This window comes from Callospermophilus lateralis, unplaced genomic scaffold (assembly GCF_048772815.1).
Source record: "Callospermophilus lateralis isolate mCalLat2 unplaced genomic scaffold, mCalLat2.hap1 Scaffold_551, whole genome shotgun sequence".
Classification (NCBI taxonomy): domain Eukaryota; kingdom Metazoa; phylum Chordata; class Mammalia; order Rodentia; family Sciuridae; genus Callospermophilus; species Callospermophilus lateralis.
The window spans coordinates 386296-412635 of NW_027514479.1; the positions used below are offsets into that span (position 1 = coordinate 386296).

The window sequence follows — 26340 nt, forward strand, 5'->3', positions numbered from 1 at the left end:
AATGAACATGAGTGACGAGTATGCATCTTTGTTTATTAACTCTGAGTTTTTCAAATAGGCACCGTGACAATGCAGGGAACCTTTAAAAAGAATATTCTGGAATTTCTCACACATTATGGACATTTACTATGCATTTGTTACTAGCAACAATAGAACCTTGAAAATGGAAGAAAGTTCATCTGGCCCAGAATCTCCCACATAGTGTCATTCTTCCCTGTCATAATAAGGCAGATGATTATTCATGTGATTGTAAAATTCTAAGTGAAAAATTAGTTTAATTTACTTTAAATACTATCAAACAATGTAATTAGCACATCCAGCTCATTATTATGTGAATGTTAATGTTTAGAATGTGGCTGAAATAAATGTTTATGCTTTTAAACAAGTGCGTTTTTCAAAAATAGCAAAATGATCAAAATGGAACATGTCTCTCTGGTGCTCAGGAAACACTGATATGATTTGAAAAGAGCTTTGAAACCCTCTGTTTTTCCTCTTTCATTTTTCAGATTTTTTTTCTTTTTGTCATTTCAAAGAGTATTCATTTCAGGCTGAACTCATTCAAGTCATCTATTTTGGGACTCACACAAGACAAATCCCAATTTTCAGTCCTATGTTCTGCCAGCCTGCTGTTGGGGGTCAGTGTATCAACTCAAAATTACTCAAACTTTCTATAACTTGTAAGCACCCATATTTTGGTAGGCCAAACCATGCTGAATGAAGGATGTTTTCTGAGCTCCATCAAATCAAGCTGTCCTTTTATGGCGCTGTCAGCCACAGGGAATCACAGGCGCTGGGAAAGTGTTCTAACGAGTGTGGGTTCATAGCATCTGGACTGGGCAACCAAATCTCTAGTATTTCAGTCCTAAGCAATTGCCCATATACATTCTTACAGATGTCTTATCACAGCATTGCAGTGTAGACAATCTGAGCTGATCTGTTAGTATCACATCACAAAAATTTAAAGGCAACAGAACAGTGTTAAAGAGGACACAATCAACCAAAGAACCCACCAGGAGGACAGTCTTGAATCGTGTTATTAGCCACATAACTGCACATGAGAGCTTTTTCCATCTGTAAGTCCAGCTGTATTTCCATCCTGGCGTGAGTCAATGATGTTCAGAAATTCCTCTGGAGAGGTAATTGTTTATATCACTTTCCCATTACAAATTCAGTTAACCAAATCACATTCTGTGCTTAAATCCACAAGAATAAGATATTTCAGCATGTTTTGGGCAGTTGTGATGCTGTTGAAAAATGAGTAATATGTTTGCTGTTTTGCAATTGACAAGGAACTGAATCCCTAATGTCCCATCCATCCATATTAGGGAGTGCTTCTGACCACGTCCACCCGAGTCCCCCAGAACCAGTTTCCTCTCCAGGTTGCTAAGCTGTGGGTCCATGTTTATAAACCTATGAGAGTTTCATTAATCCTCTAATGGAATTCTCATTAAATTTTTAGTGTTTTGCCTTATTTTTCTCAAAAATTGATTTGAACTCAGAAAAAAGACTTTAAAATATGGATTCTCTGTGGCAATTTTTCACATATGTATCTATTACTTCACGAGAATAAATCTAAGTAATTCTTATTTTTGATTGCCTCTCATTTTGCCCATCTCATCTTACAACACTGGCTTGAAAATCATCCACACTTCATTTCATGTGACTTTAATCTGCTCCTTTGGCAATTTCTCTCAGCCTCTCTGTGTGTCAAAACAAGTCCAAATGCCTGCCTTTCCTGGTTCACCCTCAAGCATCCCTCTAGTGGTGGATAAAGGAACTTGTGTCTCTGTATTGTCAGTTTGTCTTCTGGGAGACTTGAAGTGCATTAAATCCTTAAAGTATGTGTTGAGCCAAGTGTGGTGGCACAAGCCTGTAGTCCCAGCAGCTTTGGAGGCTGCAGCAGGGGGATTGCAAGTTCAAAGTCTGAGCAACTTAGAGAGGTTCTAAGCAACTAAATGAGACTTTGTCTCAAGATAAAACATAAAATCAAGAGATGGGGATATGGCTCATTGGTGAAGCGCCCCTGGGTTTAACCCCTGGCCCCCCAAAATTAAAGTAAAATAAATTATGTGTTGAATATGATAACATGCAATTTCTCACAGTTTAATTGAAATGCCCCTTTTAAAGGAAGTTTTTCTATTCTGTTAATTTTTCTTTTTCCTGATTCCATCTACATACCATGCCTTACCAGAGAGTCCCTGCAGTCGCCTCGGTGCTCAGCATGTATCTGCTCATGTAAAACAGTACTCCATGCTCAAATCAGTTTTAATTTCTCCTTTTTGCATTGCAAGCTCCCAGTCAGCCTCCTGGGAATGTGGTTTGGAATGCTACAGACACTAAAGTGTTACTTAATTTGGAACAAGTAAAAGCAATGGAGAATGAATCAGAAGTAACAGGCTATAAAGTAAGTTGAATCATTTGCAACACTGTATTTTAAATTTTTCACTTATACTTTGCAAATCTTTAAAAATTTTGATGATATTATTTCAGTAATCCAATTTTGACATAAACATCAAGTTTTTCATAAAAGGGTATACTACCAAACTCTCTGAATTGTTAAATACAGATTTACATGAAATAATGCTGCTCACATGGGAATTGTGGACACGATGTTTGTGCATTGTGTTAATCAGCTTTCTATATTTCTAACAAGCTCCTCCAGGGGAGAAAGCTGCTCTTCCCCACCTCCTTGATTTTGAGAGCATAATGATCCTAGTGTCTGCTAATCCATAATCCAGGACCTATGCATGGAGCTGGGAATGTGTTTTTGTATTCTGATGTGGACAGAATGACAAAATAATTTCAGAGCAACGAGAGTATGTGAAGAAAGTAAAAGAAGGTAATGTAAGAATGAAGTGTATTTGTTCGTGCGTTTTAGGTATTCTATAGGACTAGCAGTCAAAATAGCGTGCAAGTGCTGAACACAAACAAAACTTCAGCTGAACTTGTGCTGCCCTTTCAAGAGGACTACATTATTGAAGTCAAGGCTACCACAGATGGAGGGGATGGCACCAGCAGTGAGCAGATCAGGATTCCAATAATAACCAGTAAGTTGGTTGGACTCAGCTTCCCCTTGACCTGCGTCAGTGTTGTTAGCCACCAGGAGTCCATCAGCCACTGCCCCTCCCTCCACCCACCCTTTCCTCCCAGCATGCCCTTCATGTGAACACAAGGTGATTTTGCAACATGAGCAAGTAAAACCAGGAAGAAAACCTCTACAGTGGTGCAGAACAGTGAAAAATATGAGCACAGAAAGAAAAGACATGGAAAAGTAGTTTAAAACTCCATTCATTTGAATTATTTCCCTTATTTATTGCACCTATAGATTGCCTAGAATAGAATTCCCAAAGCAGTTCTCATGGGCAAGCCTGAACCCATGCCCTGTTTTTAAGACCTCTGATATTCCAGTTGTATGCCTCCTAAAAACTATATATGGATCTTATCAATTCTTTCAGTAGGAAAATCAGCATTGGCAAAGTCATGAAACTTTTACACTTGGCACACAAAAAAAGATGACATTTTTAAAGAAATGTGTTCCAAGTTTCAGAGGAATTTCATGCTCTTTCCTCTTAAAATCCTAATGAAAGCTATTTCACCATTGAAAGTACACTTTTAGGGGGCTGGGGTTGTGGTTCAGTGGAAAAGAACTTGCCTGACATGTGTTGAGGCACCGGGTTCCATTCTCAGCACTGTAGATAGATAGATAGATAGATAGATGATAGATAGATAGATAGATAGATAGATAGATAGATAGATAGAAAGAATGAATGAATAAATGTTCATTGACTACTAAAAATATTTTTTAAAAAATAAAGAAAGTAGACTTTTAGAGTGAAGAGGAACAAACCCCAGCATACATATTTTTATCAGTGACCATGGAAGAGAACTTGTATCTTCACTTTGAAATCCTGTGTCTGGAGTTTTCAGGCCTCAATTTAAGTAACGCGGAGCCTACTCTGTCTTCATAGTCTATTCTACAATCCTCAGTGATGTAAATAACTTTGTTCCCTGTTTTCATTTATCGACTGTGGTTTAGTCTATATAGTAGCAGGTGACCAAGACTGAAGCAAGTTTCTTTAATCTTGAAAAAGAAAATGACTGAAGAAAATGGGAGAGACCAACCCTTGCAGGAATTCTCTCTTTCTATGAAATCATAACCTGCCACACTTGAACTAAAAGTAATAAGAAAATGGGAGCTACCTGTCTGTAAATAAGTATGTAAACAACTATTTCAGACTGCAGAGATTTGTACATCTGTGTGTGCTTCAGGAGACCCAAACAGGATCAGGTTGCTAACTGTTATCTGCTGAGGCTTTACAGTAGGGAATGCTCCTTGCTTCTTGCATTGTGCAGGGTGTCAGAGTTAGCATAACAGCGTGGACAGAGGGGCACTGTTCAAAGAAGCAGCTTCTGTGCTTTTGCGGGGACAGACGCCACCGTGGCATTTTCAGGCTGCTGAGTCAAGAGCAGCCTTTTCGTCTGATGTCTGTGGACTTGCTGAGCTTGCACAGACCAGTGCCTGCACAAGGCCGTCTCTGAAAATGGAGCTTTCATCGATTGCATTTTAAAAGATGATGTCTTGTATTAAGTATGATAATTCATCTGCATAAAATAGAAACAAGTAGATTTTCCAGACATTCATCCAATGACGTTTTCTTTCATTAAACCATCAAGTTATCTGAAATTGTTTGTGACCAGGTATCATTAATGGCAAAATGACTGACTTGGATTTTTTTCAATTTCAATTAAAGTTAAATAATACTAGATAAACAAAGCTTAGATTCATTTAAGAAATCCTAAACACGTCGGTATTTTTATGGATACCCTTGGTAACACCTATGTGTTACACTGACCGATAAAATAAGGACTTGTAGTCCCAGGTTAGGTTCATGCCATGATTTGATTTTGACAGGAAACCCATCACTTTTGTCTGCGTCTTAGTCCTTCAGGATGCTGTAAGAATACACCCTGGACAGGGTGTCTTATAACTACAGAAATTTAACTTTTCACAGTTCTGGAGACTGGGAACTCTTATATTAAGATGCAGCTAGTTCTGTGTCAGTTGTCAAAAGCTCATTTCCTAATGTCACAACACTGGAGCTAGGATGTCAATGTGTGATTTTCGGGAGACATATGCATGCATTCTCTACCACTCTGACTACCTGTTAATACAGTCCTCCTTTATTTTTTTTTATTTATTCTAATGAGGTCTATATGACAGCAGAATGCAATTTGATCCATTGTATACAATCGCAGCACAACTTTTCATTTCTCCAGTTGTACAGGATGTAGCATCTCACCATATGTGCAGTAATACATGTACCTAGGGTAATGATGTCCATCTCATTCTGCCATCTTTCCTGCCCCCATGCACCATCCCTCCCCTCCCTCCCCTTGGCCCAATCACAGTTCGACCATTTTCCCCATGCCCCCCCCCACTATGGATCAGCATCTACTTATCAGAGGTATAGTCCTTCTTAATGAGCTGTTTATCATCTTTGACAGATATGGATGCAAGAGGATCCACATCAGCCATCTCAAATGTTCACCCCGTGTCAAGTTATATACCTATGGTACTATTTTTCCTTGTAAATGCCCTATGGTGATATTTATTCTTTTTTATTATTTACTGGAAAGTTCATTGGTTAACATAATAAGTGCTTTCATGAAACACAGTGATTATGCATGTTTTTTTTTTCCAACTTTGTGTTTTTAACTTTCTACTTCATTATAGGTAAAATAAGAGTATAATAAAACAACAGCAAATCCTTTTAGAGGAATCTGAAATGCCTTAATATTTACTTGATAAACCAAAGGAATTTACATGTTACATACTGCAAACTTTTGATACAAATGTTCTTAAGCTATGAGTTTAAGCACTGCCTATGGAGAAAAACCTCTGCCCCGATATACACACACATACACACACACACACACACACACACACACACACACACACACAGAGTTTCTTATTTGCATTGGAAAACTCTTCATTTATTCCAAAAACTCTTTTCCAGTTATGAAAGCATTGTTTGAAGAGTTAATAAGTATCATTTTAAAGATTTAAATGATTTAAACCCCACGGGTTGAAAAATACATTTAAACACTTTCCCTGCTGGAAGCGGGTGGTGTTTGTGATTCAGGAGTGTTTTTGGAAAATGCTGCTCTGGAGCAGAGGAGGGTGACCTGGTTCAGTGTACTCACTACTAAATGGCTGTGAGACTCTAGAAATCACTCTGCTCTCTGTACCTCTCAATTATTCATCTACAAAATGTGGAGGTAATAATAACCATCTGATCTGCCTCTGCCCCATGAATTAATGGTTAAAAGATAAAGAAGAACCCACGAAAGGGCTTTGTCACCCCAAATGCCATGTCCCTTTGCGAAATACTGGCATGAATTTCCCTGAGCATTTGAAAGTCATTTTCTAAACTTGCATTCCAGTATGCTTTTTCCTTCAATGATAGAAAACGGAAATAAGCACATTTTATCCTTTCTCAAAATTTAAAACAAAACTAGAACAGGAATTGTTTTCTTCACACCTGAGAATAAACTTACAGGCTTTATTAAAATGCAGTTGAGAAAATAAGTAGCACCCTGAATGTCAACCCAAATGTTAAACAAAATCCACACAATTCTTCCTTTCCAATGTCTGATTCCATTAAAGGACCCTCTCTCTTTTGGATGGCGGAGATTTTTTTTTTTTAATGAAATCTCACTGCCTATTGCAGTGAGTCAGACAGGCATTTTAGTTCCTGAGTTAAATTGGTAATAGAACCACAGCGATGTTGCTGGCTTTGATGTGTATGACTCAGTCTTTCAATATGTGGTTTTCAAAGCATCGTTGGAGACACGGCTTCATAGCAATATGTAAAGAATATATGAAAATCAGCAGATGAGTGTTAGTCATTCAAAATCAGTTTTTTTACCTCTTTCCTACCAATTTCACATTTTGCTGTAACTTGTTCGTCTTTCCAGAGATATCAGAATTTGAAACCAACAAACAGTTCATCTCTCAAGAAAGATAACGAATTAGCAAAATTCTAATACAATTTTATATTTAGATTACATTTAAGATAAACTCATTATATACAAAGGAGAAAAGTATGACTTTCTCTGTAGTGTCTGTATATACTGTATATATCTAGAAAAAAATTTGAATGACAAGTAGATTTCATATGACCTTTGTTATTTCCAGTCAAAAAGTGGGGAAACATTCTCCAATACTTGTATTTTATTCTACATGTAATGGAGTTGTACCTTTTTATTATCTAGTAATTCCTATAATATGCTCCTATACTTTTCATTTTCAAGATGATGACTCTTGTTCCATGTTATTTCTAGCAGTATATCTCCATGAGATTTGGACATTGTTTCATATTGAAAAGGATGAAATTGACTTTAAATTCCTGTGTGTGTATCCTATGGTTATCTGTATGTATTATTTTCTATTATTCTAATAAAATTTATAACCTTCAAGTGCTCCTGCATTATTCATTGTGGTAAAAGAAGAATAACTACCTGGAAAAGCATTTTGTTGCTGTGACCTAAAGATCTGGTAAGAACAACTTAGAGAAGGAAAAGTTTATTTTGGCTCAAGGTTTCAGAGATTTAGTCCAAGGTCGGTGGACTCCATAGGTGTTGACTGAAGTGAGGCAGAACATCATGGCAGAAGACAGTGGAAGAGGCAAGCAGCTCAGAACAAGCAGGAAGCTCTATTCAAAAGGGATAAAACATAAACCCTAAGGGCATGCCCCATGACCCATCTCCTCCAGCTGTATTCTACCTATCTACAGTCACCATGCAATTAATCCATTCAAGTGGATTGATGCACTGACAAGGTTACAGCTCTCATAATCTCATCATTTCACCTCTGAACATTCTTGAATTGTCTCACATATGAGTTTTGCGGGGGACATCTTGTATCTAAACCATAACAAACTGTAATAGCTGCACTGATGCTATCCTTTCTTGTATTTTCAACCAGCATTAACTTTTCATCTTTTAACAGGACATCATTTAATTATTTTATACCCTACTGATTCAGTAAAATGAGCTATTTGTAACAGTGATCTCTACATTAAAGCTATTTCAGCTGTAAGGTGAAGAGAAAGAAAGAATAAAATTTACTTTATATAGTTAAGATATCTAATTTCTTTTTTTTTCTTTAATGAACCAGTTTTTTCCTCAAATTGTTATCAATTCATGACACTGTTCACAGACTGTCTCTTTGGTATCAATGTTATAGTACTATAACATTGATATTAGTGCTATAAAAAAGATTTTAGTTTTTAATTAGTAAGCATTCTAAATGTTATTGTTAATATAAGGAGAATGATAACTAAAATTCTAATTCAATCATTTTCTTTCTTGAGGATTGAATTTGTGTAAAATCCAGTGAGGAAACTGTAGGGGTATGTGTGTGTGTGTGTGTGTGTATGTGTGTTTAAATTTAAGGGGAGTTGCAATGGGTACATTTGTCTACCTGTTGAAGGGGAAATAATTAGAAAATATGCAGACAGGGTATCTCTAGCAGTCCTGTCCAGGGCTAATGGACATGCAGAATCAAGTTCAGCCTGAGTCATGCTTCCTGGATTGTGGTAACAACTTCACCAGTCCTGATTGTGCAACCTTATTCAAGTTTCCTTGCTTCTCTGAGCTTCACTTTCCCTACATGCAGAATGGGGACCATGGTAATGTTACACTCACGTGGTCATGAGATCTTTAGCCAATGAATTCAAAGATTCCTCTTACTGGAGCTGGGAGGTAGGAAATGGAATGAGATGAGCAAGTCTGTGCATTAGAGCTCAGCTTCATTCTTCCCACCAATAGAAAATGAGCAACAAGGATGGCAGAACTTGGTTTCTCTTTTGAGCTCTCCTTCAATGTCTGTTCACCGTGAAGAGAGCTGTGATTCCAAGAATTTCTAGAGGATGGAGTAAAGCGATTCTGGGATCAGATTATTTTTTTTTGTTAAGATGCAAGGTTGACAATGTTAAGTAACATAAATGTACTGTGTGTGCCAGACACAGAGCTAAGCCTTTACCTGTGCTAAGTTATCTGCCTCTGATCTCACTGGGGAGGTTCTCATAGCCCATTGTACAGAGTAAGAAACAGGCTGAGGAAGATTAAGTGAAGGTCATAGTAAAATGGGGTTCAGGGAAGATTTGGTGCAACCCATAAGCTCTTAACATGGGTAGGCTGTTAGTCCCTCTTGAAATCAAATCCATAAGCTATAGACTCTGAGTAAGAATCTTCAGGATGAATTTGTGGTGTACTTTATCTTCTATTATGGATCACAGTTCAAATTAGGAAACTTGGGTATCCTTAGTTTTCATTATACATTTAAAAAACATTTTGGAGATGGCTTCTGCTGTTTTTCAAAAATTTCTCCATTTCCAATGAAAACCAAACAGTATAACAAACATAAAGAAAATGTTAAAATGAGAGGACTGTATCAATTTTTTTTTTAAATTTTAAATCCCCCCTGCCATTTTGTACTCTTATAATGCCAGCATTTTTATTAAAATGAATCCTAATTGGGTTCTTTTTTTCTAAAGTATTTTACCCTTTTAAAAACTGAAAATTGCCCTGTTATTATTCATTGTAATTTGGATACATTTCAGCAAATATTGGAGGTAAATCAACTCACAACAGCAATTACAAAATTAGCAATTAGTAAATTGTACCATTCTTTCGAAAGAAAATATGTAAACAGATTGGAACATCGCTCATTTAAACTGTTAGGTTTTTCTGCTGTTCAAATGTAAACCCAGTGCCCTAATTTAACATGTCTTGCTTACATGGAGGAAGTAATTACCTTGTGAACTTGCACAGAATTAATGCACTGATAAGAGAATTAAACTTGTAAGAGAAGAATGCTTCTCTTATTCGTCAGTGTTCATTCTTTACTCCCACTCTCTGCCTGTTGAAATTATCTTAGAGCCTTGATCATTAGTAAGTGGGAAAGGAAAAGAACTAGATACTGTATAATTGGGTATTACCTTGGAAATTTCAAAAGAAAAACAGGGAAATGATAAGGATGACAAATTAGCAGATGTACTTTGGCATCATACAATAGAATGTGACAGATGCCAGCTAATAAGGAGTGCATCTCATGGAAACCCCATTGCGATGTCATCGCTGCATTGGCATTTCCAAAGTATCCAGGCAAAAAGGACTTTCCACCCAAGGCGACATTGGAGGATGACACCAAGATGCACTCACTAGGGTCTCTGTCTGAGGTACAGTACTCTCCTTGTACAAAGTTCATCTTCATGGGCTCAGTACCTACTTGTGGAATGAAACCAGTAAATTTCTCACCATTTCTTCTTACCCTCTCCTATTTTATTCACTTTTTTCTTGTCTCCCTTCCTGACCCTGGAGATTATAAATGTTGATCAATTGGAGAAGAAGACTTATTATATACCATATTGGAAACAGTGGCAAACAGACCATCTGTACTGAGGAAGTTAACAGATTTGTGAAGACAGTCGATCCCAGTGGTTAATAACAATTGTTTCTAGATGTCTAGTTAGAATCCTAATCATGTCCTTCCATTAGTGTGTGACCATAAGCAAGCAGGTGAATCCCTACAAGGAAAGAATCTTCATCTCTGAAATGGCACTAATGGACAGACCTGTCTTGTAGGACTCTCACCTAAGCTGATTCATCATTGTCTCATGGGTAATCAAGAACATACTCTAGTAAGTTAATAACATCATTGTCATTATTATTAAGGCTTAAGTTCTGGATGAGTCTTTAAAGACCAACCATTGCAGTATCTCCCTTAAAGCACCTTCCATTCCATCATTAGGAACTAATGATGGAGCTCCTCTCGGGGAGCTACCTTCAGTAATAAAAGTGAAGAAGGTACTGGTGTTTGGGAAGACTGAGGTGGTGTTTCCATAGCTTCTAACACAGGGGTGGGAGCATGCCCAGAACTCAGCCTCTCCAGCTGTTGTCCTTCATCCCTCAAGGCAGCTCCCAGATGGCCATAGCTCACGATGTGGCCACCGACAAGATTAGCAATGTGACTGACCCAGAAAAATGATGAATAGGAAACTAAAAGCTTTACTTGTGCTTTAAGAGTGCCTCTGCTTTTAAGTAAATAGAGCCAACATATAACTGAGCTAAACAAGCGCCACTCAACCTGGAAGGGCTGGTCTAGTCCACAGAGAAGTCCTGTACATTAGTCCTGAAAGCCTGATGACCTGGGAGCATTAACAGTCTTGGCACAGAGGAATGAGATTGAGGAAAAGGATCTAGTCGCCTGAAGCCATTGTAGAGCACCTCACAGAGGCCCCTTTTCAGAAGAGCTTGCTATTCTTGTGTTCTTACCTGGGACAGGCTCCCTCAAACTGCTGGGACCACCCCCACAAGAGACAGAGAAGCTCCCCCCAGGCATAGAAGCTGAAAAGGCCAATGTCTTTAGCCTCCCCCTTCAGCAATTCAACAGCTGCCTCTGTGCACCTCTGACTAGGCCCTTTTTGTGCAAAAGAAAGCCAGCCTCTCCTTGCAATTCTCCTCTTCTGTAAGGGAAAATGCTACAAAACGCATAAAGAATGGGGTTGGCGTGCAAAAATATAATTGCCTCATTCCATACTTTGAAAGATTCAATTCACTGTAATAAAGTAAATCTCAACAAGGAGAGAATAATGGGCATGAGTCAAGATTTGAACCTTCTGAAGTGAAGGATAAGGGGAGAATGAGTGGTAAGTCTACTTTCCGATGTACTAGTGACTGAAAATATGTCACTCATTTTCAACTGACATTTACCTTTTGCAGAAGTCAAAGAGAATTTTTTTAATGCACAGCCCCCTATGTCCACCCATGAGATTCATTAGGTACCACAGAAGGAATCCTGTTTGCAACCCCCGTGCTCTTTAAAAGCAGGTAACAGGCTACAGGTGTTGCTCAAGGTGGTGGAGTCTCCTGGGTAAGCATAGACACTGGAACTTACCATGCTCCCATGAAGCTGCCTGGGACACACCGCAGACAGGAACTTGCCAGGCAAAGATTTTCCAGATCTGAGCAACAGGGTTGGTAGGAAGGAAGTTATGCAGAGCTTTGAGGTCTGCAGTCTCCTCTTGGTATGTTATATATAAAGTGCCCTCTTGAAGTTATGATAGAAGAGAGTCTGAGAAATGATTCTGGGCTTTGGAATCAGCCAGCCAGCAAGTAAGTTCTGGAACTGTCACTCAACTGCCTGGAGCACTTAGAGTAAGTTGCCGAATTTCTTTCTTCCTTATTTCTTTCCCGTGATACAAATATTTTAGAGCGTTTTGGACTTGAATGCACAGGTAAGATAATTTGTTTTTAAAACCTACCAAGAGACTGGTGCTCCCTAACAACAAAAGTGTGGGTAATTTTAAAACCCTGTTTTTGGTAAATATATTTTTAACAGATAAAGCCATATATATGAATTGAATGTATTGATGAGGTAGTATGTAATGGTAACAGGTGAATATATTAGGTAGTGTTCAAATCAGGCTAAACATATCCAGCTCTTCAAGCATGCTACTCCGTCTTTCCCGTGAAGATCTTTGTCCAATGCTTCTATTCAGCAGCTTTGACACAAGTCAGCCCTCTGCGGATGTGTGGTTGACTTCTGCGCTATTCCATTGCTTCCCGTCTTTGTGTCGTTTGTGCCCGTCCCCCGCTGTTTGGATCACTACATATTTAGACTATGTTTTGAAGTCAGGTATTATGATACCTCCTGTTTCCTTCTTTGTGCTCAAAACAGCTTTGGCTATTTCACATTTTTTTTTTTTGTTTTTTGTTTTTTGTTTTTCATGCTTCCACATAAATTTAATCACTTTACGTTTCTTTTCCTGGCATATAAAATGGAGCTGAGATGCTCCTGCCTGGGTTTGTGTGATCATTAAAAATAATCTGAGGGCTGGGCTGGGAGGTAGCCCAGGCTGCGAGGTTGCACTCAGCTTGCGCCCAGCCTGGGCTTCAATCCCCCAGCGCACGAGCGCACGCATGCCCGCGCAGCCCCCACCCCACCCCCCACCGAGGGAGAAAGATGCTGGAGCAGCGGGAGGAAGCCGGCTAGGGCTCCTCAGCGGCCGCCGCTGGCTGAGGAGAAAACTGCACCTCAGCCAGGTGAGTAGCCAAGGAACCTGACAGAAACGTCCTAAATGGTAAAACAAACAAACAAAAAAAAACACCGACGGAGGGGCCGGGGCATGGCTCGTGGAGAGGGCTCAGTGAACGCTCGCCGGCACGTCCACCTCAGCCCCGAGAAAAATAAATAAGTAAAGGTATCGGGCCCTTTTACGACCAAAACATTAAAAATAATAATAATAAATAAATAAAAATAAGCAGAGAGGCCCAGGGGCCGGCGAGGGGCCCGGAGCCAGCAGAGGAGCCAGGGCGGGCAGCGAGAGGGCAGGGGACCAGAGGCCAGCGCCTCCGACACCTCCCTGGAGCAAGGCTGAGGCGGGCCCGGGGCCTCTGGGGATGGGGCTCAGGAAAGCAGGCCCCAGGGGTCCCAGGGGGTCCCCCGGGGTGGCCCGCGGGAGCCCTCCTCAGCCCGAAAATCCAAGCCCTTCCCAGAAATCTGAGCCCTTCGCAGGTGGGAAGACGCCCTGGGGCTTGGGAGGTAGAATTTACATCTTGAAAAGGCCTCATCAGCAAAAGCACTAGGCAGATTCCATGCAGTCCGTCCAAATAAGTGACATTCTTCACAAAACTAGGAAAAATAAAAAATAAAAAATCCTTAAGTCCATGCAGAAGTGACCCAGAATAGCCAAAGGAATCCTAACAAGTACAGAGAAGCAGTACCTGGTCTGAAATTATATTACAGACCTGTGGTTGAATGAATGAATGAATCAATCAATCAAATTAAAAATTAAAAAAGCAGCATGGTATGGTCACCAAAACAGACATGAAGACCAATTTAACAGAATAGAACACAAAACCTACACCCATCTGATACTTGACAAAGGTGCCAAAAATCTATGTGGGAGAAAAGACCTCCTATTCATCAACTGGTGTTGAGAAAAAAATTGAATAGCTATATGTAGAAAAAAATGAGACTAGATCCCTATCTCTTACCCTGCACACAACTCAAAATGGAACAAAGTTGAGGAATTAGACCCAAAACCTTGCAACTGCTGGAAGAAAATATAGGGTTAACACTCCAACATATAGATGCAGGCACCACTTCCTTAACAAGACCCCCAGAGCACAAGAAATAAAACCAAGAATCAGTAAGTGGGATGCCATCAAACTAAAAACCTTCTGCACAGTGAAAGACCCACCGATTCCCTGTCCAGGAAAGACGCACAAGGCACTGGCTGCAAATGCATGAGGTTTATTCAGACACAGACGCCTGTGGGTGCTCAGCAAAACCTCAGCCGGAGCTCTGGTGAGCTGGCACACCGGGCTTTGGGGTACAGGTCTTTTATAGGGTAATAGGGCAGGTTTCACGCGCGCGGTAAGCAACAGGTTTCTTATTGGTTATTTTGAACCCAGCATACAGGTTACCTAAAGGGTAAAGTTATTTTTCATTTTATGTTCCTGGAATTACACCACATGACAGTTACATATGAGCACTCTGATTTTTCTGTTCCTGCTTATTAGCCCCTGTTTATTCAGGCATGCCCTGGAATCTGTTTTTCTGCTCTTTCCCAACCATCCTGTTTTTCCCTTTTCAATCGGTCACACTTAACTGATTATCTGAAAAACACATTGTCTGCAGGTTTGTGACGTGCCCTAATAATTTTGTAACTAAGCCTAAGGTTGCTGGGCTGGGGTCTTTCAACAGAATGACTGAGAGTGTGAACAGAGCCTGCTGAACAGGAGAAAATCTGGGTCGGCTACTTCTCTGACAGGGGACTAATATCCAGAATATACAAAGAACTCAAAAAACTGAACACCAAAAAATACATAAGTAACCCAGTCAATAAATAGGCAAATGAACTAAATACAAATTTCTCAAAGATTAAACACAAATGGCCAATAAAATTTATGAAAAAAAAAGTCAACATCTCTAGCCCTCAGGGGAATGCAAATCAAACTACACTAAGATTTCACCTCCATTCAGAATGGCAATGATCAAGAATGCAAACAATAGCACATTCTTGGGAGAATGTGGGGGAAAATGTACAATTGTACATTGTTGGTGAGACTGTAAACTAGTATAACCACTAGGAAAGAAGTAGGGAAATTCCTCAAAAAATCGGGGTGGAACTACCATATGACAGATACCCATTCGTTGGTATTTAAAAAGAAACGAAACACTAAAATCAGTATACTAGAGCCATACAGCCACCTCACAATAGCTAAATTATGGAATCAACCCAGTTGATGTTCAATAGATGAATGGATTAAGCAAATGTGATCGAGATACACAATGGAGTTCTCATTTACCATAAAGAATGAATTTGTGGCATTTGCTTGTAAATGGATGGAAATGGAGACTACCTGGCTAGGTGAAATAACCAAACTCAGAAACTCAAAGGTCGAATGTTTTCTCTCATATAGGGAAGCTGGAGTAAAATGAAGGAAAGGAGGGGGAAGGACAGGATAGCATTAAGATACAGGGAAGATCAGTAATCTAGTAGGAGGCAGAAAGTCAGAGTGGAGGAATGGGAAAGGGGAGGCAACATGGAATGAATTCTTAAACAACCATTTTCTGTGCATATGTAAGTAAACTTCACGTTTATAAGTAAAATGTGCCAACCAAATATAAATAAGTGGAGGAAAAGGAAGTTAACAGAGTAAAGAAAACAGGGGAGGGGAAGAGGACAGGAGGGAGAACCATGAACTGAATTCAAATTCCAGGCAGGCATGATTTTGTTGGGATGAACCCAACTACTATTATGTAACTATAAAGCTGTGATTTAAAAAAAAATTGTCAGTATAAAAATATCACTTAACTTGCAAGACAAATGACTGTCAAATATATTCTGTAGATACACTGGGCATTGGATAGCTGTCTAGTCTAGAATCTAATTTCATCCTTAAAAATTATTGAAAATCATAGATAGTTTAGATAGTTTTCTAGAAAAGGGTAAACGTTTTGGGAATGCAAACTTCAGAACAATCTGTCAGTGGTACTTAGAAATTGATTCTAGACAATCATGGGTGAGGTTTGAGATGACAAAAAAGGCATTAATATGAAAGCTTCGTGTCTAAAATAAATAAGAATATGATATGAATTGGGGAAGCGTGAGAGTTTTACATAATGAACCCTTAATAAGATATATTTTCTTCCTTCACAGTATTATGTATTTTCCTATTTCCAAGTTAAAAAAAAAATCTTTTCTGTTACATATCCATATCCAAAGATGGGTAGTGTTTATTTTTTCAATGAAATGTGCCTTTAACATTTTGCTACTGGCTTATAAAAGCATCTGACGCTGGCTTATTTCAAACTACTTTATTTTCTTAGAAATTGGGTATGTGTCTGAATCTTGAAAAGAGTTCCATAAATACCGTCACTTACAGGAGTTACGAGAGCTTGTTTATAATTGGTTTACTTGTCTACTCACATAACAGCCAGTGTCTCTAGGGCAGGGAATTCATTTGTTTGCTTTGGGCTTTGTGTTTTTGGCATATTATATGCAGCTTGATAATTGGTAGGCAATCAATAAATAAAAGCATTATTAAAATGAATCCGAGAATGGGAGTTCCGGATCATTTTCTTCCATCTTTCAATCAGAGGTAATCTCCTTATTCCTATTCCCTTCTAACTGACATCCATGCATGAATCATGGGAAAAGACATGAAATGTCTATTCTCTTAATTAACCAAACACTGCAGAGTTTCTATTTTCCTCCAGTGAAAGACAGATGCTGAACTCAGAATCACAAGTGATCAGGCACAGTGGGGGTGAAATGTGCCATGCCTTCTCTCATCAGCCCAGATGATTTGCTGAAGTGTTCTTGTGTCTGATGCCTATTGGGATAAAAGACACTAGATTCCCTAATATGTAAAAATGAGACTATAACCATCACAGCCACTCAATAAGGTTGTTATGAGAATGAACTGCAGGACTGAGGTCACAAGCCAAGTGCAGTGTGCATACACAGGAGTTCAATAAACAGTCGTGATTCACAGTGACTTGACCTTGTGCTGCAGGGTGCTTCAGATCAGGCTCCTATTGAATTTGGGGACAGGAAATCAGTTGTGTAAACAAAATCATTCTGTTCTTCAACTCGCCTAGACTTTCTCAACATAAATAATAGTTGTTTTTTTTTTCCTTTCCTCTTGGATGATTGCCATATTTTCCTTACCTTGTCCATCTATATGTACTCTCCCACTAAAAATAGTATATTTAAAAGAAATGTTTAATGGGGACATGGGACGTAATGCAACATCTAGTGTTTGTGTGTGTGCAATTTATGTTATGGTCTTATTCCTCTTGAGTGTGCCTCCTGTGTCCATTATATGGCTCTTCATGCTGGGGCTGGAATGTAGCCCTTAGCCAGGGAAACTATAGCTATGTCCTCACAGAGCTTCTGTTCTGTGAGGAATAGGAGGCAGGAGGCCAGTGAGCCAAAGATGAATTGAAAACACCAGACAGGGAAGGAAACAAATGGATTTGTGGGCAATAGGAGGAAAGAAGGACTTATACCTAGCAACTTGAGAGGCTGAGGTAGGAGGATTGCAAGTTCAATGCCAGCTTCAGCAACTTAGTAGGCCCTAAGTAACTTAGCAAGACTTGGTCTCTAAATAAAATATAAAAGAGAGGTGGAGATGTGGCTTAGTATTTAAGCACTCCTGGGTTCAATCCCTAGTACCAAAGAGAGAGAGAGAGAGAGAGAGAGAGAGAGAGAGAGAGAGAGAGAGAGAGAGAGAGAGTCTCTAAACAGAAGCTGGCTTATCAACACAAAGGCTTTGAGGCAAGAATAAAGATTGGATGGGGAAAATAGACCAGATTAAATAGATGAGAATCCAGAGAGTGTCTAGGGCCTTAAAGACTGTGAGAAGGAAGTTGGGTTTTATGGCCCAATAAAATAGGAAGCAATATAACATTTTATGCAGAATTTTTTTTTGGCACCAGGGATTGAACCCAGGGCATTTAACCATTGAGATACACCCCCAGCCTTTTTAAAAAATGTTTTTATGTAGAGACAGGGTCTTGCTGTGTTGCTTAGGGCCTTGCTAAATTTGCTGATGCTAGCTTTGAACTCGAAATCCTCCAGTCACAACCTCCCAAGCTGCTGGGATTATAGGTGTGTGTCACTGTGCCTGACTTAATTGGCTTTTTAAAAACATTTTCCTGGCTGCCTGTCGGCACATGGATTGAGTTGGGGAGATCTGCCAGGGGTTTCTTGTGATAGTTCCAGGGGGAACCTGTTCTGGGCAGGGCTCAAGTGAAGGAACTGTGATGGACAGGAATGAAGTCACTTTCCAGAATGGGGGTTCAGTTTAGTGTTATATTGAAGAATTTGATGGAAGAAATGAGAAGATAGAAATAAAGAGTGACTGTTAAAATTGTTTTCCTCTTGTTTTTGCTTAATCATCCAAAGTAAAACTCAAAGGACAACACATTTTAGATCATTCCAAAAAATTCCCTATAGAATAACCCAATTTTTTCTTTCCTTGGGTCCTTGGTCTTATTATTTGTACCACAAGTGATTAGCATATTCTCTTCAGATAAAATTAAATTTTAAAATTTTTTTAAATTGAGTTTATCTTAAAAAGGCAGTATCAAATTATTTTCAAAATCATAGCACCTTAGGAAACCCAGATGAGTTTTTAACTGTATAGTGTTTCTAAGACTGGTAGTATTTTTCAGCATACCAGTGCTTTCTGGTTATATATAAAAGGTGCATGATCCTATTGAATTTTGTAGATTTTTCAAGTTCTTCTAATTTATTAGCAGACTTTTTTTGGTTGTTGTTTTGGGGGAAAAAAAAGGCTCAATAAATTTATCCTAATCTTTTTTTTTTTTTTTTTTTTTTTGGCAGGGGAGTTACTGGGGATTGAACTCAGGGGCACTAGACTACTGAGCCACAATCCCCAACCTTAGTTTGCACTTTATTTAGAGACAAGGTCTCACTGAGTTGCTTAGTGCTTCACTAAACGGTAAGGCTGGCTTTGAACTGGAGATCCTCCTGCCTCAGCCTGAGCTGCTGAGATTACAGGTGTGGGCCACTGTGCCTGGCTTGAAGATCCCACTCCATAGAGATAGGTTAGACATTTGCAGTCACAGAATGAGTAAAACCCAGAGGTGCTGGTTTCTGAAATTCCCTGTGTGTAGGTCCCCAATTTTCGACTAACCATCCATACCAGTTTATTTTGGCAAAGTATTGAACAGTCATTAATGTAGTGATTTAAACTAATCTTAACATTTTAGAAAGCTTGCTTGGTAAGATTTCTGTCTGCGACATTGATATTTTATCAAAAGTTTTATCTGATGGTGTCTGGCAAAGAGAAGGGCAGCATACTATTGAACCACATTCAGTTTTAATTTGACTAAATACCAAAAAAGTTTCACAAGTCAGCATTACATGTAGAAGTAATAGCTTACTGCCCTTTCACTTCTATATAACACTATGTCAAAAACATTATATCTGCCAATATGTGATTCCACAAGCGAACTTTGGCATTTGGAGCATGTATTCTCAAGCATCATTAGAGATTTCATGCCAAACCCAATAACATACTTCTGTGTTGTTTTCAAATGCCTCCCAAAGCAAAAGGTTAATGATCAATAAAACACACTGAAATGGTTCTTTTTGTTGCCATAGCTCATCTATTTCTCTTTTCACTCAATCTCCACGTGCTTTTAATATTTCCTAAGCAGCTTTTGTTTTTTCACTTAATGAAGAGTAACTAATGTAGCATTTCTCTTTTTATAAAATAATACTCTCTAATAGACCTCAGCCTATGGGGATCAGTTATATCCAAGATGCCTTTCATTTGCCCTACAACAGTGGGTTAACTCACCATTTGACAATTGTGTGCCTTTAAAAATTAAAGGTCATGCATAAAATCTCCCATTTGCATGAGTTTGCACAAAATTGTAAAATTTATTTAAATACTATCTGGCTTTGAAAGCTATAGCTCTAGTTTTGGACGATAAAATGTAATATAAAGCAAAACTCAGAAAACTGTGGCCCTCACACAATGTGGCCCACCATTTACTTTTTGTAGATAAAGTTTTATTGGCACACATCCATGGCCATTTGTTTACATTTGTGCTTCAATGGCAGAACTAAATAGTTCCAACAGAGGGCTTTAAAGTTGAAAGTATTTATTTTTTTGTCCCTCACAGAAAGAAAAAAAATTGGACAGTTCCTGATCTAAGTAAAAACAGGGCCTCTGTCACTTCTGAGATTATACAGTCACAAAAATGTAGACTAGTTGACATCTATATTTCATGGAAACCAAAATGTTTGAATATAAAAGTCAATTTGCAAAGCAAGTTATGCATTTTCTTTTTTAAAATGTAAATCCCATTAGTCAATGGTTGCATATACCTCAGAAATACACCCAGTACAATACATGTTTTTAGTTGAGGAGAAAGGAAGAAATTTTAGCTTTTAATTAAATAACCTATTATAGTTCTGGAATTACACCACAGTAGGCATGTGATATGTTCTAGTGTATGTGGGTATATTTTTTTAAAAAAATAGATAGGTAGTTACTAACAACTCTGTCCTTTGGTAGCGCTATTACTATCTGCTGCAATATGACTAGTATTTAGTTCTATACTTCAATTAGGAATTTTCAGCATTAGTATTAAAATATTATAAAATAATTCTACTTTATAATGTGAAACATAAGACTATCACAGGCAATGTTACCTTGGGCATTGTTGCTACCCGACAAAATGAAGACAATAATTTATTCCAGACAAAATAATAATAATAATAATAATAATAATACTTGGAGTACACTACTTTGCAGGGATGTACAGATGAGGATGGCCATTCACCTCATCCCTGATGTTAGAACAATTGCATAAAATATCCATCTGAGTTTGGTGCTGTTATACCTGCTTTTTTTTTTTTTAAAGGGGGTGGGGGAGATTAGGTTGAGCTATTAGATCCTAGATAAGTAATCAGATATTTGACATTGAACACCAATGTCTGCCCTCCGCCATTACTGTGTGGTGATTCTTTATAGGTTGAGAGCTTACATTTGAGCTAGAATGGCTTGATCAGATGTATTTATTGATGTTGTGTGGATAAGGTGCTGTAACAGTTTCTGAGCCTTTGAAGAATTACACTAATCTTACTGGACACCATCCTAGATGCTATATAAGTTTTTTTAAATTCACAGGAAATTTAAAAACCATCACTTCTCTGTAATCCTAAACATCAAATAACTCTAATAATTTGTCTTGTTCCCCTCCCTATGAGAAGCATTATTTTGTAAGTGTCCTAGTTAATTTCTGTGCATATCTATAGGCAAATGTTCCAGAATAATGAGATTGCAAGGTCAAAAGGCAGACATCTTTATTTTTATTTATTTATTTTTTGGCAGTGCAGGGGATCAAACTCAAGGCCTCACACATGCTAGGCAAGTGCTTTACAACTGAGCCACATCCCCAGCCCCAACATCTTTATTTTGATAGGAATTGCTACATAGCACTCCAAAATGGTTATAACAGTATATTCTCAGTAACGTTTTACCAGGATAACCATTTCCCCAAGGTGTAGTTTTTATTGCGATATGTCTTTAATGAGAAGCATTAGCATCATTGGTTATTAATGTTCTCTCAACAGCTGGGTATGGTGACACACTCCTGTAATCCCAGTGGCTCAAGAGGCTGAGGTAGAAGCATTGTGAGTTTGAATACAGCCTCGGGAACTTAGTGAGGGCCTAAGCAATTTAGCAAAACTCTGTCTCAAAAATAATAACAACAATAGAGGGCTGAGGATGTTGCTCAGTGGTTAAGCACCCATGGGTCCCATCCTTGGTACCAAAAAACAGAAATAAAAACAAAATTAGTACAGACTATGCCTACGTCTTGATTAGGAACTTAACAAAAAATTTTTCATTGTTAACTCTTAATTTTGATTTTTACAATTGTCCAAAAATTTGTATTTAAACCTTTGAGAAGGCAACATACATCATAGACCTGATCTCTCTGTGGTCCCCTGCTTGAGGGAAAACTCCATTGCTATACATATGCTCGTCAACACGCTGATCAGAGCACATGCTTCATTTTTGATGGATGAAGGAAATACAGCATGTGACTCTCAGCTTTACTTTGTATGGATGAAAACATGCAAAACAGCAAACAAGGGTATTATTCAAGTTCTGATTTCTAACCTAAATGGAACATCACTGATGTTACAAATACAGAGCAGTTTCGCCAAGGTTCTTCATATTTTTCACCATACCCCAGGAAGAGTTAAAAAAATTGTTAAAAGTTCAGTTAAAAAATAGCTTCAGAGATTGCTGGATGTAGTCTTTAAGAATATATCCAAATTCTGAGTATACACAATAACTCCAGTATAAAATGTATATAACTTGACATTTTTAGAAGATATTGAATTTATATATTCTTCTCTAAGGTTATTAAGTGTTTATCATGATAGATGACTAAGTTGTTGAACCGTAACCAAGAAGTCTACCTCTCGAATTTTACTTTTTTACTTTTTTAATGTTTTCTGGACTTTAAAAAAAAGGCAATGTTCCTTTGAATTTTAGCTCATTCACACAACAAAATTTGACCACCTTCTATATAGGAGGTACAACTCTGAGGAGAAATCTAGGAACTAGGAAAAACAGCTGGTAAGGGAGGCAGAAGAAAGTCTGTTTAGTACTTGGGGAGTTTTGTGAGGTTTTGTTATATTATAAAGTACAGCATTTGAGTATATTAGTACTTCTTTTGCTTTGAGATACTCATACTTGATACTGTCAGAATATCTTTTCTCTTATTGTTCTGGTTAGTAATACCATCACGTCCAGAGAAATACCTTGATCCAAAATAATAAATCCACTCTTGCTGAAGATGAGTGATATTTAATCTGCATTCATCTCAGACACTTTAAGGATCTCATGTAAGCAAAATTCCTTACCCAGGAGAGAAAAATACATTTAAGTCTTGTGCACATGGATTGCACCAGTCTAAAGGCTTTCACTGGAACCAGCATGCTTGATGACTCATTAGAATTAAGGATTATATGCTATTAGATATTTCTTAAGATATTTGAAAATTATCAATCCATTATACAGTATATTCATCCAGTGATTTATTGATTTATTCACCACATAGGTGATTGAATTTTAGTGTTGTTATATGATCAGTACTGTGTTGGACATTGCCATTACTCTAAAAATAATTTTATGTAATTATTTAATGTGAGTTTCATCTTAAACCAATCACTAGACCCTCTAAAATGAGGTTCAGTATTTCTGTGAAATTCAGCATCAAACATTTGTGCATTTGCCACATGTCAATCCCTTCTGGTCTTATCAGGACTTAACCAAATAAGAGAAAATTTGTTTCTTACTTTTATCAGGGCTGAAAGAACATTTGATTATGTAATTATTTAGAAACTATATTTCATACAAAGCAAGGAAAAGTCAAAATACACTGTGGAGTCACTCACGTTACCTGCCAATGTATTTTTTTTCAGTGAGTTGCAAGGTAATTACATAAAAGACTACAACGGAAGCTGTTTTCCACTCACTGATTTTCAAAAACAAGTGACTCAATCCCTCTTACACCTGTCAAGTATCTGTGATAATCTGGAGCACCACATTAAATAAGGCATATTTAAATTAACAGTTTAATTTTTCCAAGTGGCATCCGTAATTTTTAACATAATAAGCATTACCAACTTTGGTTCAGGTCTTGCTGAGACCGAGTGACACCTGAATTACAAGTAGGAGAGGATCTGTTGTGGAACGAGGCACTGATTTAAAATCAGTACACTCAAGAGATGGTTACAAATGAGATTCCAGCCCCGAAACTGCCTTCTGTGTGACTTCATTGTCACATCCGTGGCCTGCTCCTGTGCATAATTAAGTAGTGATAAGAAACACAGAACTTTCTTTCTTCATGTCACAAATGGGTTGCAACTGTAATCCAGAGAGACTGCAACATCTCAGAAACTGTCAGTTTCAGAGTCTTTTAGTCTCTAAGCTAGCAGGAAATATATGTCTCCATCTGGACCTGTCAATAAATCATTAGTTCCTAAAAATATGAAAACAAAAGCATTGATCTTCATTCAATAAATAGGAAATATACATGAAGAAGGGGAGGCGCCTGTAAGCCTAAATTTCTTCTTCAAGGGTAAATTTTAGGATGATCCACATCATCTGTAATCCTTTTCCCTTAAATTAATTTTAGCAATGCCTGCTATCAACTTTAGATTTTAACTCAACAAACAATTAGGGTAAAACGGATCCTTCTGCGTTCAGTTTTGAGCAATGTGGAAGATAAGCTAGAACCAACCCTTCTGTTGAAAAGAATAAAAAATAAACAGAAGTAAAGAAATGCATATGTAGGCCACCAAGAAAACACCAAGCTGAGGCCAATAGTAGAGTCATCGCAAGAAACAGAATAGACTGAACAGGAAGCCAGCTTTTGCCTGAGGGCATATGCAAATCACAGTTGTCCCAACTATAATTTTTTTGACATTTCTCCATATAGAGGCTAAGTATTGGGGCGGGGCAGGGGGAATTCTAAAACTGAGTCAAATTGGGAAAGTCAAATCAAAGATCCTCTCATTATTGAGACTCCAACATATTGTACTATCCATGTAAGGGTGAATTCAAAATAAGTATGACCCAGGGAAAACATGGAAATTCCTCCAAATTTGGTACTGCCCAAAGAAGGAAAATACTTCCCTTAAAATATGTTACCACAAGGTGACATATGAACAGGTTTCTAACATGAATTCCTACTACATGGTCAGTCTAGAAACTTCCACAGTGAGAAATGAAGATTTAAGTAGCCCTATGTTGAAGACTGCTGCTAGGACCAGTAGCAAATCTCCCTCAGACAATTCTTCCTCATCTGAAGCCTCAGAGGACTTCTGAAGGTAACTTTTACCAGTGAAATGGGAAACAGGTAGCCAAAGCTCAGTGGCCACCTGAGTAATTAAGACATCCCAAACTAAATCCAGAAAAAAATGACAGAACAATGTAAGTCACCTGACATATAAAATGCATGAATTTTCATCATTAGGAGGAAAGTAGTAGCCCACTCCCTAAGAAAATGCTTGGCTTCCTAAGATGGCACTTATAAATAAGTTTGAGAGTAGAACCATTATCAGAGAGGCTACTATCCTCAGGGGACTATTTTTATTTTATTTAGGTTTTGGGACTTGAAATTAGACAAAGATACGTAATCTTGCTATATACTTGCCCAAGGTTGCTATAAGTAACGTCTTTAAGCTTTGTATGTTTGTTTGGAATTGGTCTTATGATGTCTGTATATTGAGTTGCTATGTAATTGTAGACCAAAACATGTATTTGTCACAGCTTACCATATAGCTGGGTTCCTGTTGGCTGTAGCACCCATTCCTCCTTTTCCTGACCTAGCTCCACTAAATGGGGGTAATTTACTCCTCTGTGTTTTAAGGAGGATCCACTACCCCCATCATTGTAAGTTAGTCTGATTTATCTTGTGCATTCACCTTGTATAGGGTGATGAAGAGCCAATCTCCAGGTGGGTATGTTAGGCCTTAAACTTGGGCTTTTAAAACTGAGTGTCTACCAGGTGTGAGAGAAATCTAAGGACTCATTTGTCAGAAAACAGAAAACAGAAGACTACCACTAAATAGAGAAGAGAGGTGGGAGGGAAAAAGAGGGAGAAGGGGAGCTTCACAGAAGATGGAAGGGGAACCTCATTGTTATACAGAATACATATATGATGTTGTGATGAGAAAAAGAAAAAAAGTGTATAACATTAGATTGGATAGAGAGAAAGGATGGGAGAGGAAGGGAGAAGTAGAGAGGATAGGAAGGCCAGCAGAATAGAATAGACAATATGATCGATGTATGTACATTCCATGTATGTATCATATGTCAAAATTCATTCTACTGTCATGTATGACTAAATAAATAAATAAATAAATAAATAAATAAATAAATAAATAAAAATAAGTACAGAGATCCAGCAAAAAGAAACTAATCTATTTGGCCAATATTCCATGAGGAGACACCCCCAATGTTTCACTGCTAAATTTGTAACCTTTTATTGGTTAATTTAGTAATAAATATCAGATATACAAGGTAATAAAAGCAGGGGTGAAGATGTAGCTCAGTGGTGGAGTACTTGCCTAGCACACACAAGGCCAGGGTTTGATCCCCAGTATTGCATCTACTGATGACAATGAGTTTGTCCCCAAAAGAACATTTTTGTACATACTGTCACTGTTTCTTTAGAGTCATTCTTCTGGTTCATTACTC

General features: G+C 38.1%; 1 protein-coding gene across 1 annotated transcript in view; it reads left to right on the plus strand.

Moving 5' to 3' along the window:
- Nucleotides 1–5606, plus strand: part of LOC143388496 (contactin-3) — a 307981-nt gene extending 302375 nt beyond the window's left edge. Inside the window, 3 exon segments of the mRNA XM_077108341.1 lie at nucleotides 2292–2404; nucleotides 2879–3047; nucleotides 5506–5606. Coding sequence (XP_076964456.1) covers nucleotides 2292–2404; nucleotides 2879–3047; nucleotides 5506–5606 — 383 coding nt within the window.
- Nucleotides 5607–26340: the final 20734 nt, after the last annotated feature.